Consider the following 16,319-nt stretch of genomic DNA (forward strand, 5'->3'; position numbering starts at 1 on the left):
TAGTCTCCTTACAGCACTGGCTCCTCGCTATTGTGCAGGAGTAATCCTGATGTCACAGCTTAAGGAAGATGTCTGTGATGAGTTGTTGTGAAACCAGCTATCTTAGACAGATGAGAAACTCCTGGTTTTCTTTGTCTCACAGCAATAAAAATAGATAGGATCATGTTAAATGGTACAGAGAAAGTCTTTCACTAACAAGTGTCAAAGAAAATATACTAATTCCTTAGGTAAGGTGGTAGAAGTGTTGATGTGGAACAGTGCTACTACGAGGAAAATTACAATGAGAAGCACTTAATTATGAACTTGGGTCATTGTCTAAACATAGTTTATTTGTGCAATAAAAAGTTTCACAATTCTTCAGCCTCCATTACCTGTTCCAAGAGTGTCTGATGGAATAGACCAGGATCCTCCCTTCTTCCCACACACTTGTGAACATCAGAGCCCCATAACTCCCCTACATTACTTTTCAATAGATGAGTTCTGCCAAGCATTTCAAAAGCACTTGTGGGTTATTTCAGTCTTGTGTAACATTCTGGTTTATATTTTGCTTTTCTCTTGGAACTCCCTTTACTGAGGGAGCTTTTGCTAGTTGTTTCAGCCAGTTCTGGGTAGATTTCAAGGAGCAACCTTGATACACCTTTTCAGTAAATGCTGTTCTAAGTATAAAGGCTTGAAACTCAAGTGCTTGTATGCCTATGGCTTATCCAGGTCAATTAGCAATTAGTGAAGCATAAATTGTTTATGAAGGTATGGAGTTCTCCTCGTTACTTTGGTGTAAATTCTTAGGTGTCCAGATTTTACACTAACTGGCCCTGTCTGCATCCCATCCCTACTGTCAGGAGTAGAGAGGTAAGACTGGGTTGAGGATTTCCAGCTGTGTTTCCAGCTGTTATTCCTCTTGCAGCCTTCCTAAAAGCCAAGGTTACATGTTGGAAACAGTATTTTAGTGGCTAATAGCTGGGAAAGACTGATGGATCCTGTGCCAAACAAGGTAAATCACCCTGAATTTTTGATAATGAGTTACTGTAGTTAACCACTCTCACATCAAGAAGAAAACTTGTAATATATAGGACTGGATTTTAATTACTGGAAAGCGAAAGTTGAGTTGCAGTCATTATCTTTTGTGAATTACTAAAACCAGAGCTCTACCAATAAAGATTAAAGTGTCTGGATGAATGAAATTATCTCCCTAGTCTGCTATAGCAATATCTGAGTTTATCAGTTATGGATTTCTCACTGCTTGAAATTGAGATGGGAAGTGAGGTTTGGGTTTAGTGCAGGAAGTGTTTTAGAATGTTCTGTGGCTGGTATCACACTAGAAGCTGAGTGAAATTACCATGATGACTCCTTTGGTCTTTGAGTCTACCTGACTTGAAATCTACTTAAATATATCTATCAAATTGTTTTATTAGCCATAAAGTTAAAATCCTTCTTGGTGCTAGTGAAAAAAAAAAAAGCATAGAAAAAGTAAAGATCTGTTTGAGAATCTTTGTGTTCTTATGGATGGTGGACTTATTTTATATATGTATATGTACATATATAAAAGCTTTGATTTCTGTTCTGTAAAAGCTGATAACAATGATAATAAAATACCAAAAATGTACTTAATCTTCCAAACTGAAAAATGCTCTTTCCATTTTGGCCCTCAGAAAATACTTCTAAATACAGGGATTTTTATAGCCTGTGATTCTTATAGAGGAATTGAATAGTACACAGCTGAATTTCACTGAGTGGAGCTGCAGTTATGAATTAATCTTTAAAACATTATTCACTATTTCTGATACTGAAGAAACCAGTGACTTGTTTTTCCATTTTAATATACTTTTCTCATAACCTCAGCTGAGATACACTTAGAGCAGATAAAGGAAGGAGACTTCCATTTACAACACTTGTGTTTTGAATCTCATATCCAGAGAAAATGTACCTAAAGATGTGTACAGAATTTTATTAACATCCTGTACTTACCATCTTGGGTTTGCACAAGTGACTGCTTTATTTGTATTCAGTGGACCTGCTGTCTAATCAGTGCAGGGAGCCTTTGCTGAGAGCTCTCTGCTGTTAAGGGTGTGCAGAGGTATCTGGTGTATGGGATGGAGAAGTGACACAGGTGTTAACATCTCTTGAAGCATGAAATGAGAATACTCAACAGATGACTCCTTGCTGAGGAGTCATGAGAATACTCAACAGATGACTCCATGCTGCTGTATTTTTCCCTAAATGTGGGCTGGATGAATTTAGCTAAGCTCTGTTGGGTCAGATGAAAGATCAAGCTAACTAGATCTCTCCCAGAAAAAACAATATAAGGCTGGGAGGAAAGTTCCAGGGAAGCCCCCAGCAGAATTCCTGGCACGTGTGCCTCGCTACAGAGCAGGGGGATGTACCATAGAGAATGAATTTGCTTCAGCTGCAGGGGAAAAACTGCAACTGCCAGCAAGAAACCCCACAATCCCTGGTTGTTCTAGGGAACAGAGCAGCCAGCTGATCATGGGAAGTGCAAAGTAAGTAGGGTAATTGCTAGAATGACTGAGATTTTACTTGCTCAGCTCCCACGCTTGTCTTGCTAAATCCGTTTTGTGCCTCAACAGATGGTCGAGGGTCTGTTCCCTCTGTGAGCCACACCCAGCACTCCAAATTGGGGACAAAAATATGTGAAGCAATGGACCTGCACTTTGCTCCATGGTGCTGTGGGGAAAGTCAGACCTTTGAAGTTAAGGAGAGCATGGTAAATGATCAGCGTAACACTTTGAAATAACGTGTTTAGCACTGTTGGTCCTCTTTGTAATTGCTGTAATAACAATGCTGACCTTGTTAAATATTAACATTGATGCCACAGGTACTTGTGTAGGAGATCTGTTGGGCTTCAGGTCTTATTAGCTGGCTACTTAAAATACTGCCAACAATGGGGCATGTTTAAAACAGCAACAAAAAAATCTGAAACCTGTGTTTGTCTCTGCTTGGAATGGATGCACTGGGGAGCTGAATCTCCCTGCTTTTAAGGCCTGCTGATGGCTTTTCATACTGTTCTTTGCCTAGTGGGGAGATTTTTCTCCTGTCCTTTCATGTGCTTACATGATGCCCATATAGAGCAAATCCTTTGAGGAAAACACAGGCAATTGAGTGTTGTGCACCTTCTTTCCTTCCCCCATCTTGCCATTTCTAATTGCTGTAGGATGGGAGTTGAGGTCCAGGGATGTAGTGAAGCAGCTCCTTCTACTTTAACTTCAGTTTTAATTAAAAAAAAACAGAGCTTGAACCAGCTGGGTTTTGTGTCAGCTTTAACCTTGTCCTTAGTCCTCTGCAGCATGTTTTTCACCATTGCTGACTGCTTGCAATGTAGTGACTTCTTAAACCTGATTTTGATAGAAGACTTTTGAGGTGGAAGGTAACAGATGTTTGGGTTTTTTCTTAAATGGGTGAAAGATGCCATATTTTCCCAGATGAGTTTCAAAGCACACCAAGCAAGGTGAGCTTGGCTTTCACTTATAAGGCCATGCTTCATTCAGTCCCTGAGTGTCACAATCATGCAGCCAGTGATTTCTCAGAGCCACTTTTAGAAGCAGGTTGGCATCTATCTTGCTGTCAGCTTCAGGGACCTTAAGAACAACAATGTTTCTGCAGAACTGTACTGCCAAGAGCCCAGGCTTCAGAGTCTCCCTCAGCACATTTGTTCTGGGCACCATGGACAGGTTCATCACCTACATAGGATTCCCTGCCTGGTAAATTTTGCCAGCCTCTGTGGGCTGGCAAACCTTTGCAGATCTGGACAAATGGGTGGTTTTTTAAGTCTGTCTCTAAGGATTCTTGCTTTAAGTCTAGGATTCCATGCTAAGAGTTCCCAAAGTCAGCCAGGGTGGAACACATCAGCACAAGACACACAAATTGCATCCCTGATAAGTTGCTATTACAAATACAACTTTGTTCATGCTCTCTCAGGGTGAATTTCACCAAATTTCATGCAGTTTTTAATTTTAAAAGTTAAATGTTGAGGGGGAGCAGCACAGCCCATATTGAATCTACCATGTATGATTATTTTAGGACATTGAGTGACAGTGATTTTCCACAAGTACCCATCTCTGACCTTGAGATGGGTAATTTTAAAATTCAGTGTCTAATGGACTCAACAATTAAGCCTCTCACCCAGATGATTTGCAAATTATTACCCTGTTTGCATTTTGCATTCAAGATTCTCACTTTTTGTTACTCTCAGTTTTACAAGTACAGCCTGTTCAGAGTGAGTAGATTTAAAATAGCTATTCCCAAATTCTTGAGTCAGTTGACCTGGGTCACCACTTAAACTTCCTTGTAGATTTTCCTGCACTTTTTCCATCTAGTTTTTAATAGAAAGCACCACAGAAGTTGTATGCTTCTGTAAACAAATGTGGTCCACTTGGCAGTGCCTGATGAAGCATCTTGGAGAATCACTGCTCCAGAAACACTGCTGCAGTGGGAATATGAGCATTGCTTTCACCCCAGAAAATAAAAGAAATCTGAGTTTATTTTTATTAGCACTGATATTGTTGCTTTCTTGACTTATATTCAGCTGTTTTCCCAATTAAGATTAAGAGTATCTGAATTCAGTTGTCATGTAATGCCCAGGAAATACTGGCCACAGTTATAACCATGCCGACTAGGGGAAAAACAAAACCATTTTTTTTACTATTTTGAAAAAAATATTTTGTGAAAGCACAGCTAGGCAAGTAGGGAATACTGGAATGCTTGTCTTTCATATTTAGTCCTATTCATGGCAAAGCTTTCACTACAATGGACCCTGGAAAGGCTTCAGGAATATTATTAGTAGGCTTTGCCTATAAGGCTTTGCCACATAACATCTCTGGAGGCAACTCTGCTTATGTTCAGCCAAGTAAGATGGTTTTGGAAGCCATCCCAAGCAAGTGATTTTGCAAAACAAGTGGATCTTCTTTCTATAATGTGATAGTCTTTCTTCTTTGGCAGTGACTCGTAAAATTTTTATACAGATGACACATGGGGAAGGAACCATCTTTTTTTTCCCCTCTCTATATCCCAATGTCTCTGCTGTAGTCCACACAGATAAGGAATATCTTTGGAAGCCATTTTATGCCACTGGTTGAGAAATAGGAGCATATCTTTTAAAAAAAATAGTCAAGTCACAGGAGACCTGTGGTAGTAGTTTTGTGTAATATTTGCAGCTTTATTCTTGGTTTGGGGGGATATCTTTTGCATTGCATTGCACAGTGCTAATGTGACTTTGTTTCCCTCTGATATTGATGTGTTCACATCAAGGTTACTGCAAACAGCTGGAAGCACCTGGATTTCAGACAGGACATTCTGACAAACCAGTATGAGCACAGATAATGCTCCCCCTTGGGAACTGGGGCAGGCATGGGAGTGGAAGAGCCTTGAAAGAATACCTGCCTTAATCTGTGGTTGCTAGGGTGAGTAGAAGTAAAATGATGATTTCAGGGACTGTTGAAGAGAGTAATTCTGACCTGTGGAAGATGAATGAGGAAAGAAGAAACAGGCTTAATGTCAGGAAGCATTTCCTTATCATAAGACTTATTAGGTTGTGCTGTTGTCAGGAAATGGTTGCAGTTCCTTTCCATGAAGCATTTAACACTGGACAAAGGGACCAAACTCTGTAATTAGATAAAAGAATAAGAAAATCTATCTGCCAGAGCCATTTAATGTTCTGTTGCTTTGCTTGATTCTTTTATGTAGGTGGCATCACCTTGTTTTCACTTCTTAAAGTACTTTTATGTCCCTCATGTTCTGCTTGCTAGATCTGAATAATGTTAGCAGAAAGTCAGGAATTCTGAAGGTGAAGAACAAGTGTCATTTGATGTCATTTTCACAGAATCACAGAGTATTATGAGTTGGAAGAGAGCCACAAGGATCATTGAGTCCAACTCATCAATGAATGGCCTGTACAATCATTGGTGCTGTGAACACACAGCAGTTTTGCACATCAGTCCTCCAGCACTTCTCTTATCCATGAGAACATTCAGGGCTTATTGATGGCCTGTGTGAAAACAGTGCTTCTTATTGTAGAAAAGGCAAAAAAGCAATGCCACCAGCAGGCTCATAACGTGTCACATCACCTGTAAGAGATGTAACATATCTGGGGGTTGGGTTGGTCTTTTTATTTCCAGAATCAGTATTTCATGGACATAAATAAGAAATATTCCTGTGACCACTGATGATTTGACATTACAGGACTTGTAAAATGGCTAGACTTGGGTAGTAAATATATTTTGGTTAAGCTCTAGTGCTTATTGGTGCTGGTTCCAATAGTCTTTCTCCACAGAGGTGATCCCTCCACACGTGGATGCTCATGTGTAGTATCAGGCTTTGACTTCAACAGGCCTGAGCTGTCCCTTTTATTAATTACCTGGTCATTTTCCCCAAACCCAGATATCTCATGTACTTATTGTGGTAAATCAGCAGTAAACTTATCTTTACCTAAAGGCAGATTGAGAAGGACAGCAGGCAAACAGGAAAGAGGAATTGAAGGTTTGCTGCTGACAGACTGATGGGTCAGGCAGTTCCCAAAGGCTGCTCAGAAAGGAGCAAACCAGAGTGGTCAGCTGAGTGAGGTGAGCCTCACCACCCAGTTCAGCAGGATGTCAGGCAGGGAGCTTACACTGAGGGTGTGGGCTTGAGACCAGCATGATACAACCTACAGCAACAGGAAAGTGAGCCACAGAGCAGTAGAGCTGTGTTTTCCCATTAAACCATAAAAACCTCTGTTGCAGAGGCTTGGGAGCTAGGAAGGCAGGTGGAAATGCCAGGAGCACTGTGCTAGTTTCATGTTTTGATACCACAAAGAACATGGGTTTTCTTTAGGGTCAGAGCTCAAGACTTGCTGTCACAGAGGGTGCAGCCCTTCTGCCAGCTGAGCTAAAATTCATTGGCTTGGATAGCCAAACTTGCTTTTTTCTTCACAGACAGCAGCTAACAGGGAGAAGTAGGACACATCTTTCTGCCACACTGTATTTAATGTCAAGGTCACCTGTGGTCAACATGGGATTAAAACAGCATGTTTGGTATGTGTCCCATCAGCAAGGGTGTATCCTACAGAGTGAGCTGCACCTCTGTCAGCTTTGGATCTGAGTAAAGCTTCAGTGTAGTCTAATTAATGAATAGGGCCTGGTAAGGTCACAGTCCAAAGCAGAGATTTGGTTACATAAATTTCTATGCTTTTGTTTTAATAGGGAGTCTACACAAGATTTGTTTGGTATCTGAGCAACCAGTTTCTAAAGCATCAAATCCCAAGTAGGAGGAGGAAAGGCTTCTTTTGATTCTGGAACAAAAGACTTCCGAATACCCTCTCAGCTCTGTGTCCTTGGTTTGGTACAGCACAGTGCCACTTCCCATGCATGAACTGCAAATGCTGAAAAGGTGAATAGATGCAGATCCAGACTACCAGCTGGGAGTTATTACCTCCCAGAGTGAGCACTCAGTGCTGCTTAGCACCCTCTGAAAGGCACAGCATTTGCTCAGCAGAGCTTTTCTTTCTGAGCTGGAGGTGGGCAGAGCCAAGCTCTGTGTCAGTTCTTCCCTCTTCTGTTTGGCTCTAGCTTGGAAAATTACTCCCTCACTGTCAGGGCTAGCAGAGTAATTTGTTCCCCATTTTTCCTCCCCCATCATTCAGCTGAAGTGGAAAGAGGATGGGAACACGTGAGAGTCGTGCTGTTAGAGCAGAGCATTGTGGTTCTTCTTTAGCCCCATGGGGCTCAGCTGTGCAGTAGAAACACCTGCCTGACAGCCCTGGGCTGGTACCAGCAAAAATGCTGTTTGCAGCTGCAGCATGGACTGCTGCAGGGCAAGGTCTGCTGCTGTCTGCCTTGTGTTGTGGGGGCCTGGGAGACTTGAGGAGTTAAAGAGTTAAAGGCAATACTGAGCCAGAGACCTCTGCTGATAAGAATATTTGCAGATATTACTGATAAGAATGTTTGCTGATGTTACTCTGGAAAAGTTTGACCTCAGAAGCTGGAATTTAACTGCTCTATATCTCTCTGAACTGGCAAAAGGAGATGTGTTCATCATGTGGGCAGGGGCTCAGTACCACAGGCATGTCTAAGCCTGTGAGTAAGCACAGCTGATGCCATGTGGTACCAAAGGGACTCAGGTTCTCACTGCATTCATGGTACCAGTCTTGAGGTGCTTGGCCCCAGTGCTTTGTTCCCAAAGCCCCAGGTGCCTCCTGCTCTGTGCTTCTGCAGGGGCTTGATCTCACTGAGGAGCTGGGGCTCACCCAGTGCCCTGAACAGTGCAGGACAGCCTGGATGCTCTTTGCCCACTGCCATGCTGGTAGTGAGCTTCCTGTGCATCCTGAGAGTAGGGCTGGAAGTGCTGGAAGGGCTCAGTGGCAGACAGGAGTCTGGGGACAGGCTGTGCTGGAGGGTGGACTTTATTGCTGACAGAAAGAGTGGAGGGTGGAGTGCCTCCCTCTGCACACCCAGTCTGGGGTGGCGACTCTCAGGGAGAATTATTGTCTCATAGAGACCAGACTGACTGGAGCAAAGGATTATGAGGAATTACACCTTGAGTCTTTCACCTAGAGCTTGATAGCACAGCCCTGGCTGATGGGATGGTAGCTAGCTGACCTGTCATGAAGGTTGGGAGGCTGATGCTGGATGTGAATGGCTTGTCTCTGGCCAGGATGTTGTACAGAGCTCCAACACCTCACCTGATGCTCTCCACAGTGAAGGCTGCCTGGGTGATGGGTAGCTGGCATTTCACTTTGAAGGAAATTACCTGGTTTTATCCTTCAAAATATTCTACCTGCTGAGTGACTCAGTGAGTGACTCACCTGCTCTGCTCTCCCAGCAGCTCTTTGCTCAGGGCTGTCTCAGAAGGTGTTTTCCTGTCAGGGCATTTGTGGTCTAACCACAGATGTTGGTGGGGAAAATGAGGCGGCAGCAAAGCTGAGTCAAACCTTGGGCATCTGAACGAGCAGGCAAACCCAAGGGAGTGCCACGCTCTTCCCAGTGCCATGAGAGTGTTTTTCCCAAAGCACTGAGAGCTCTGCCATGGTTCTCGGGCCCTACAGTGCTTTCACCAGTTTTCCTGAGCTCTGGGCCCTTAAGGTCCCAGTCCTGCTGCTGCTGGGAGAGCCTGCAGATGTTACCAGAAGTGATGTGCCCCTCTCCTCACTGAAAAGGTGGGCAAGGCGTTGTTCAGATTGTCCTTTACCAGTTGAGGACTTTTATCCAGCCTGCCTTGGCCACAGCCCTGAGAGAGCATGGCATTAGCAAGGGACTGAAATCAGTGTGAGAGTCTGCATCCCTCTGCCTTGTCACTTTGAGTCACTAACCATCAATAGCTGCCCCTATTGCAGGAGTGGGAGAGAGCAGGAGAGCACTAGCAGATGGTTTTAGAGGAAAGCATGTTCAGAAACTGAGCTCCTCAAGGGATTTCATTCTCTCTCTTACTGTGAGTTAGAAATTACTTATCCTTTTAGCCTTTGCTCTAAAATGCTGCCTGAAACATTGTCAGGAAAATGACATCACATTAAAAATAGGAGTGTGATGTAGTATGTGTTTATTGCAATTTACTTGCACTGCTAAAAAGAAAAATCCCCTAATGATTATAAAATAAAGCCAGAATATTAAGAGCATGATGACAAAAGCCACCCCTTACATCAAAACAATAATTACCACTGGGCTGGAACAAAGGAGCAGAGGGACGATTTTGGGCAAAGTTGCTTTGCTGGCTGAGAGAGAAGATGGGGCTGCCCAGTTTTCCAAAGAGAGTCAAGGTCTGTGTACCCAGCCTGGCCACTGCTGGGAGCACAGCCCATCAGCCCATGTGCCCTCAGAGCCATGAGATTGGGGCAGAGCAGCTGTGGCACTCAGCACACTGTGCAGGGAGGGTGCTGGAAGCTGCTCCTGTCCCTGCTGAGACAGGTCCTCTCTGTCTGGAAGCCTCTCTCTCCTTGGCCTCTTTCCACTGCTTTCCCCTCTCCTGGGGAAGGACTTGTCCAGCATTAATTGTTCATCTCCCTGTTGAGGTCCATGGAATTGCCCCTGTGTTTGCCTCAGCTGGGGAGCACAGGGAAGGGGAGACTGGTCCATGGTCACCCCTCACATCCCAGGCATGCAGGTGTCTTGTCATGGCTCCTGAACTGGGAAATTGTGATTTTCAGGCCTTATTTGCTTTCCTGAAGGAGAAGTGTTGATTTGTTCTGCTTCCCATTAGATTGGCAGTACAGGGAATGTAACCTTACAGTGGCTGGAGGGTCTGGAGCTCACACAGGATCCTGAATTACTGGCTCAGACTTGCTAAAACCTTGCTCAGAAAGCTGAAGTGTGGGACAGATCAAAGTCCCTCCCTGCTTTCCTTGCTTCTCTGAATTGTCTCTGCCTTTCTCTTTCCTGATTCAGATCAATTTTGGTCAACTTTCACATTTGTATTAGGAAAAGAATATTTTTTTCATACAGAATTGATGGCAGGGGATGTTTTGGGGCTTAGGGACACATAAGAAATCAAGGTTAGTTGGATGGGACCTTTGGCTCAGCTACAAGTTCTTCAGAGAGCCTTGGATGCACCACAATTTAAAAATCAATAAAGTAAAACTGGATTTAAAACAGATACTGTAAATCAATCAGATGTGATAAGTTCAACAGAAGAACTACTGGCCTGTGTCATTAGATAGCCAGGCTCTCCTGGCTTTAGCAGTAATCCCTAAACTTGATGAGTTTCTCTTTGTTTGAGGCTTCTGAAATAAGCTTTGTTGATTTATGTGATTTTTTTTAATTTATCAACTAAACCACTGGGCAAACAGATACTGGTCAATTCAGAGGTCATCAGGGCAAGTGGGGGCAAGCTTTGTACCCCAGCTGAACTTGGTTCCATTTCTTGTAGCAGCAGGGAGGGATCTCTGATGTTTTTGCGAACTGTATTTGTGTTTCCTGCTGAGTTGGGTTTTGTGGGGGAGCTCAGCCCCTTCCACTCCTGTGCTCCACATGCTCCTGTACCTGTGTGGTGGGAAGGGCAGGAGTAAATCAGTGCAAGCAGCAGCCTTGCAGCACCACAGGGGAGATTCTTGGTAATAGAGGACAATTTTATGTGGTCTGAACAAGTCATAAGCAGAAATTCCTTTTCACACATTACAGGTGGAGGAGGAGAGACCACTGCAGCCAGCCTGGGAATGAATGGTTATGTAGCCTCAGACATGTGCTGACACCAGGCAGGGATGGAAGTCCTGTTATTAACTTAAATCTTATGAAACTTGGTTTGCAAGGATTTACAGTGCTCTTTAAATATTAAGCACATGGCACAAGTGCCTTGTTTGCTTGGATGGGATGATGCAATGCACAAGGATCTGCTGATGTCAGTACATTTCTTATACTGCAAATCAAAAACCCATATGGCTTGGACACCAGACATAGGACAAATAGGAAATTAGGAAACAAACCTGGCATCCTGGCCCCTTTCTAGTCTCTGTCTTTCCTTGCCTCTGTGCCAGGGTAAAAGAAGACTGTTAAAAGAGCACAAACCCATCTTTTAAACAAGTTACCCAAAATTACAATGGCCTTCATCTCCTTCAGCAGACTCTAGGCAGCTAAACTTTGGGAACTGCAGAGAGGAGTCAGTTGCAGAGTCAAAACTAACTCAGTACTTCCTCCCTCCCCTTGCTTTCTGAATGAAAATGTTTCATTCACTGTCACTGCAAATAAAACCGCTTTGTACTACAAGGTGGGTAATATTTTGGTTTGAAAGTGCTTGAGGAACCCATGGGACATATTTATTAGATTTCATCACTGTCTCCTGGCAGAAGGTAGTTTTTTAGGGGACTGACTGTAACCAAGCTTTTCAGGAATGCTGGTTCTATCTACTGTCTTGCATGCTTTTGGAAAGCATTTCCTATGGATGAGTAATTTGCCATGTGTGACAACATTAACGTGCAGGTAAGACAGAAGCTTTTATCTCCTTACCCCTCTGCTCCCATGGTGTTAGGGCTTTGTGAATCTTCTTTCCCACACCTTTGTGGCCAGCTTCCTGGCTCTAGCACCAGTTTTCTTCTGCAGTGACATAATCACTGTCCATGTTTGCTTTTTTGAGCTTGTCAGTGGTGATGCAGCTGGCACTTCTTGGTATTTTTGTTGGTAGCCTTCTCCAAGAGATGGAAAACTGGATGGGCTGTGGAGCCTGCTCTCCACTGTGCCCTAAGGGTGGCAGAGGACAGAGATGTGCTGGCAGGTCAGTCTGAGGAAAGATGATGCTGCTATTGCTTGGTCTGTAAACAAAAGACTTCTGTTTCCAATGCCAAGAAGCCCCAGCCTTTTTCCCAAGCTGTGACTCTGCCTGAAAAACAAGCCTGGACCCGGCTGGGTGAGTGACCCATGTGCTCACTGGTTGTTTTGCCCCCAGTTCCTCTCCAGATGAAGCATGGCTGACCTCAACAAGCCACACGCAGCGAGGGCTGGTGGGGACCCTGGGCAGAGCCATCCCAGGGTGGGCTCAGCCCCAAGTGTGATCCTGTCCCAGAATAACAGGAAGGGCACAGCAGGCAGCTGGCTTTGCACCCATCCCAGCACCCTGAGGGATCACTTCTGCTTGTTGAAATTCATTACCCCAGAGCTGGTGGGAGGGCTCCAGGGAGTCACAGGACAGCCTTTGCATTGGTGTTTTGTCAAAGGGCTCATCTGAAGGTGTAGGACATCCTGCCCAGCCTGTTGTGCTGTTCCGGGTGTAATTACCCTCACAGCTTGGGAGCAGGAGCACTTTCCAGTTCAACCAACCAACCAACTCCCCCCTACTGCTGAATCTCGTTATGTCTTTGTCAGCAGAGCTGATAAACATTCTGTCCCAACCCCCTGCTCTGTCTCTTCCCCTACCTCACCTTGGAAACTTTGCCATGTGCAAGTTAGACCTGACTCCTTTACTACTTGTCTGTTTGGAAAGATGTTTCCACACCATTGTTACAGAAGCAATGGGGAACAGATACTCCAATGAAGAGTGTAGCAACACAGATAATTTTTTTTAAGTGGCTAGGTTTGGAAGATTAGGATTAATTCTCTGGATTTCTGTATTTTTATAACCAACAAGGAAGCTGAAGAGAACAGTTAGAATTTTTCCATGTTTTCCAGCAAGGGATTTGAATTTCCCATGGTAATAGGTTTGAGCATGTATCAGCTTCGTTTCTTAGGAAAAAGGAACATTTTCTCTTCTAGGAAACATTTTCAGCGCTATCAGGCTAAGAATAGCAATCTTCTTTCTGTTTCTTCTCCATTTTCAGAAGCATGGCTTATCTTTTATTGTGCATGCAGTATGGAGATTATTTTAGATTAAATACCACTTTGTTCTGCTGAAACATGAATAGCTTGTAGTGCCTAACTCTGTGGCTTTTTTGTTCCTTAACCAAAATTAATTAATGAATAAAGAAATTTGTGCCTTGAACATAGCTCTTCTCTCCTAAGCACACCAATTCCTTGATGACCCTAGAGTGAACAGCAGTCCTGAAATAGTTCAAGTGGCAAACAGCTCCCTGGCTATGAATGTAAGCCTTGAAACAAAACCCTCCAGTTTCAATGACAACTTCCAAGAACAGAGCCAAGGCTCCAGTGCTGTGTCCTAGGAGATCACTATCATTGCAGGGCTGGTGGAGCCAGCACAGCTCCCTGCAGAGCACACAGGGACTGCCCAGAATGCTGAAGAGTAAAGGCTGCAGGGCAAGGAACTGAAGCTGTACCCTTTGCTTGGTCAAAACAAAAATGTTGGAAGCAGGACATTACCCCTAAAGGGCTTTTTGATGTGAGGATGTTGTTTCTACCTTGGAGCATGTCAGAAGGGATAGCTGGGGAAAGTTTGGATATCTAAGCTACTCCTCTGGCACCAAGACTGTCGTGGTACTCTCAGCTGAACCTGAGCTATCACACACTGGTGGGAGTGGCACTGGAGTGGCCAGAATCCATCGAAAAAGCCATGATCTAGGATCCTGGGCCATTGTCACACCTCCTTACATGCCCTGGGAACAGCAGGCTGGCCCTCCTGCTCTCTGCTACCTCCTTACCCTGCAGCAATCACACAGAGGGGCTGCAGGGTCCAGCCTGGCCAGGGCAGGTACATTTCTGGCCACAGCAACACGTGTGCTCCATCTCTCTCTGCCTGACAACAAACTCCTTGGCCCTCCAAGGAGAACAGAGACAACTTTACAAGGAAGCCAACTGTTATTTATGCGTATTTTAAAATACATTTTGTTCAGATGCACATCCTTGGCAGCCTTGTTTAGGGAAGTTGTAACAGTATCTGGCTTCTCTTTGGTCTTGTGTACAAGACGAGGAAGTTTTCATCTGTGCCTTTAAAAAAACCCAGCATCTCTGCCAAGATGTATTAGGAGAGCTGTAAAAAAAGGAGTCATCCTGTTCCAGGACAAGGCTTATGTAACAGGGAAATCCTAACAAAAAGATACTCCCCCACCCTGCACACCCTTTTCCAAGGCACATGCCACTCCAGGGTTTTCAGTTGCTTGTTTTGTATTTTGATCACATCTGCCACCGGTTTATTCGGATGTATTTACAAATATGTTCTTCCCCATACCCTCATTTGTACATGCCATAGAACATCTTTATAAAATGCAGCATGGCCCTCACCTCACCACAAGGATCTTTAAATAAAATATATTGTAAAGTGCCAGATACAATTCTTTTAAAAAATACTGTTCTCAGTAAAACAGATACTTGGCCACTGCATTAGCAGCTTTGTATAATGATACATTTTTAGCACAAGTCTATTTCTGTCAGGTGAGCAGGAGGCTCTCATACCACCCCTCTAGCTCTCCAGTTTCAAGTCCAAAGGCTTTAGAAAATGAGGCAGAGGCAGATTATCCAGAGCCTCTGGGAAGTGCTCAGGTGAAATGGTCCTGATCAAGACACGCATGGCTCCGACAAACAGCGACGGGGGAGCTAAACCCACCAGGCACTGGAACCTGTTCTCTCCCAGGAGGTCCTGCCACTGCCGCCGGTTGTCCAACAGTTGCTGTTTCATTGCAAACTTGAGGTCCTGAGGCACGAAGAAGAAGAGGCAGTCGAGGCAGAGGAGCTTGGCACGCATGTTGGCAGCGGGCATGTGGGAGATCTGCTGCAGCAGGGTGTCCAGGGGGGTGTTCCCGGCGCTGTCCTGCAGGCAGGGCGCCGCGCCGTGCCCCAGCAGCAGCAGCAGGCACTCGGGCCGCACCAGTTCGCAGGCCATGTGCAGGGCTGTCTTGCCGCCCTCCACCCGGCTGCAGCCCTGGCGGTCCAGGTGGGCGGCTCTGTCCCCCGGGGGCAAGGTCTGGATGGCCTTGAGGATTCGGAAGAGCACCCGGACGCGGTTGTAGCGCACGGCCATGGCCAGGTGCGGGGCCGACTGGCAGCAGCTGAAGCTCTGGCTGGGCACGGCCAGGGCGCTCTGGGGGAACTTAGTGAGCAGGTGCCGGGCGTAGGGCTGGTGGTCGTGCACCAGCGCGTAGAGCAGCGCCTCCGAGGGCGAGTACACGCTCACCTTGCCCCCGTCCTCCCAGTGGAACACCTCCATGGTCCGCATGTCCTCCAGGAACCAGACGGGCAGCAGGTCCCGCACCGCCTGGTAGAAGGCGAAGGATGATTTCTTGCACTGCTTCTGGGACTGGGCGCCGCAGCCGCCGACCCAGCGGACGCTCCAGGGCATGGCGTGCGGCCGGGCTCCGCCGGGGGCTGCCTCCCACCATCGGCCCGGACCTGCGGGAGCGGACGGGCGGTCAGTGCCGGCTGCCGGGGCTCCCCGGGCTGCTTCCGGGGCTCGCAGGGTTGGCCCGCCCGCCTCCCCACCGGTGGGGGGGACAGCGAGCCGGCGCGACACCCCGGTGCAGGAGACACCCGGAGCACGGGATCGCCATCCCTCCCTCCGTCCCTCCCTCCGTCCCTCTGTCCGTCCCTGCTCGCGCTGCACGGGACACCCGTGTCCCCGGTACAAGGAAACGGCCTCGCCTCAGCACACAGGACGCCCATGTCCCTGGCGCACGGGAACCCGGGACGGGGAAACGGCCTCCCCGCAGTGCACTGGACACCCTCATTCCCGTGCACGGAGACCCGCTACAGGAGAACGGCCTCCCGGCAGTGCACAGGACGCCCATATCCCTGGTGCACAGGGCCCGGTACACGGGAACGGCCTGTCTCCCTGCCCCCGCTCCCGGCGCTCACCTCCCCGCCGGTCCCGCGGTGCCGCCCGTGCCGTGTCCGCCGCAGTGGAAGAGCAGGAGGCGGGAGCGCCGCGCGCCGCCGCGGGGCCCTTTTATGCCCCCCCCGCCCGGCGGTGAAGGTCGGTCAGGACCGGGGAACTGTCCGGCTAACGCCGATTGGCCGCCGCCCCGGCGCCCC

The 16,319-nt window shown here is 46.4% G+C and overlaps 1 protein-coding gene across 1 annotated transcript; it reads right to left on the reverse strand.

The window, feature by feature from the left end:
* Positions 1–14,441: 14,441 nt before the first annotated feature.
* On the reverse strand, positions 14,442–16,319 carry ANKRD9 (ankyrin repeat domain 9). Its single transcript, XM_054634440.2, has 2 exons — positions 16,143–16,319; positions 14,442–15,680 (listed from the first exon to the last, which is right to left on the reverse strand). The coding sequence occupies exon 2, from the start codon at positions 15,628–15,630 to the stop codon at positions 14,755–14,757; it is 876 nt and encodes a 291-aa protein (XP_054490415.1). The 5' UTR covers positions 15,631–15,680; positions 16,143–16,319; the 3' UTR covers positions 14,442–14,754.

Source organism: Agelaius phoeniceus, chromosome 6 (genome assembly GCF_051311805.1).
Source record: "Agelaius phoeniceus isolate bAgePho1 chromosome 6, bAgePho1.hap1, whole genome shotgun sequence".
Taxonomy (NCBI): domain Eukaryota; kingdom Metazoa; phylum Chordata; class Aves; order Passeriformes; family Icteridae; genus Agelaius; species Agelaius phoeniceus.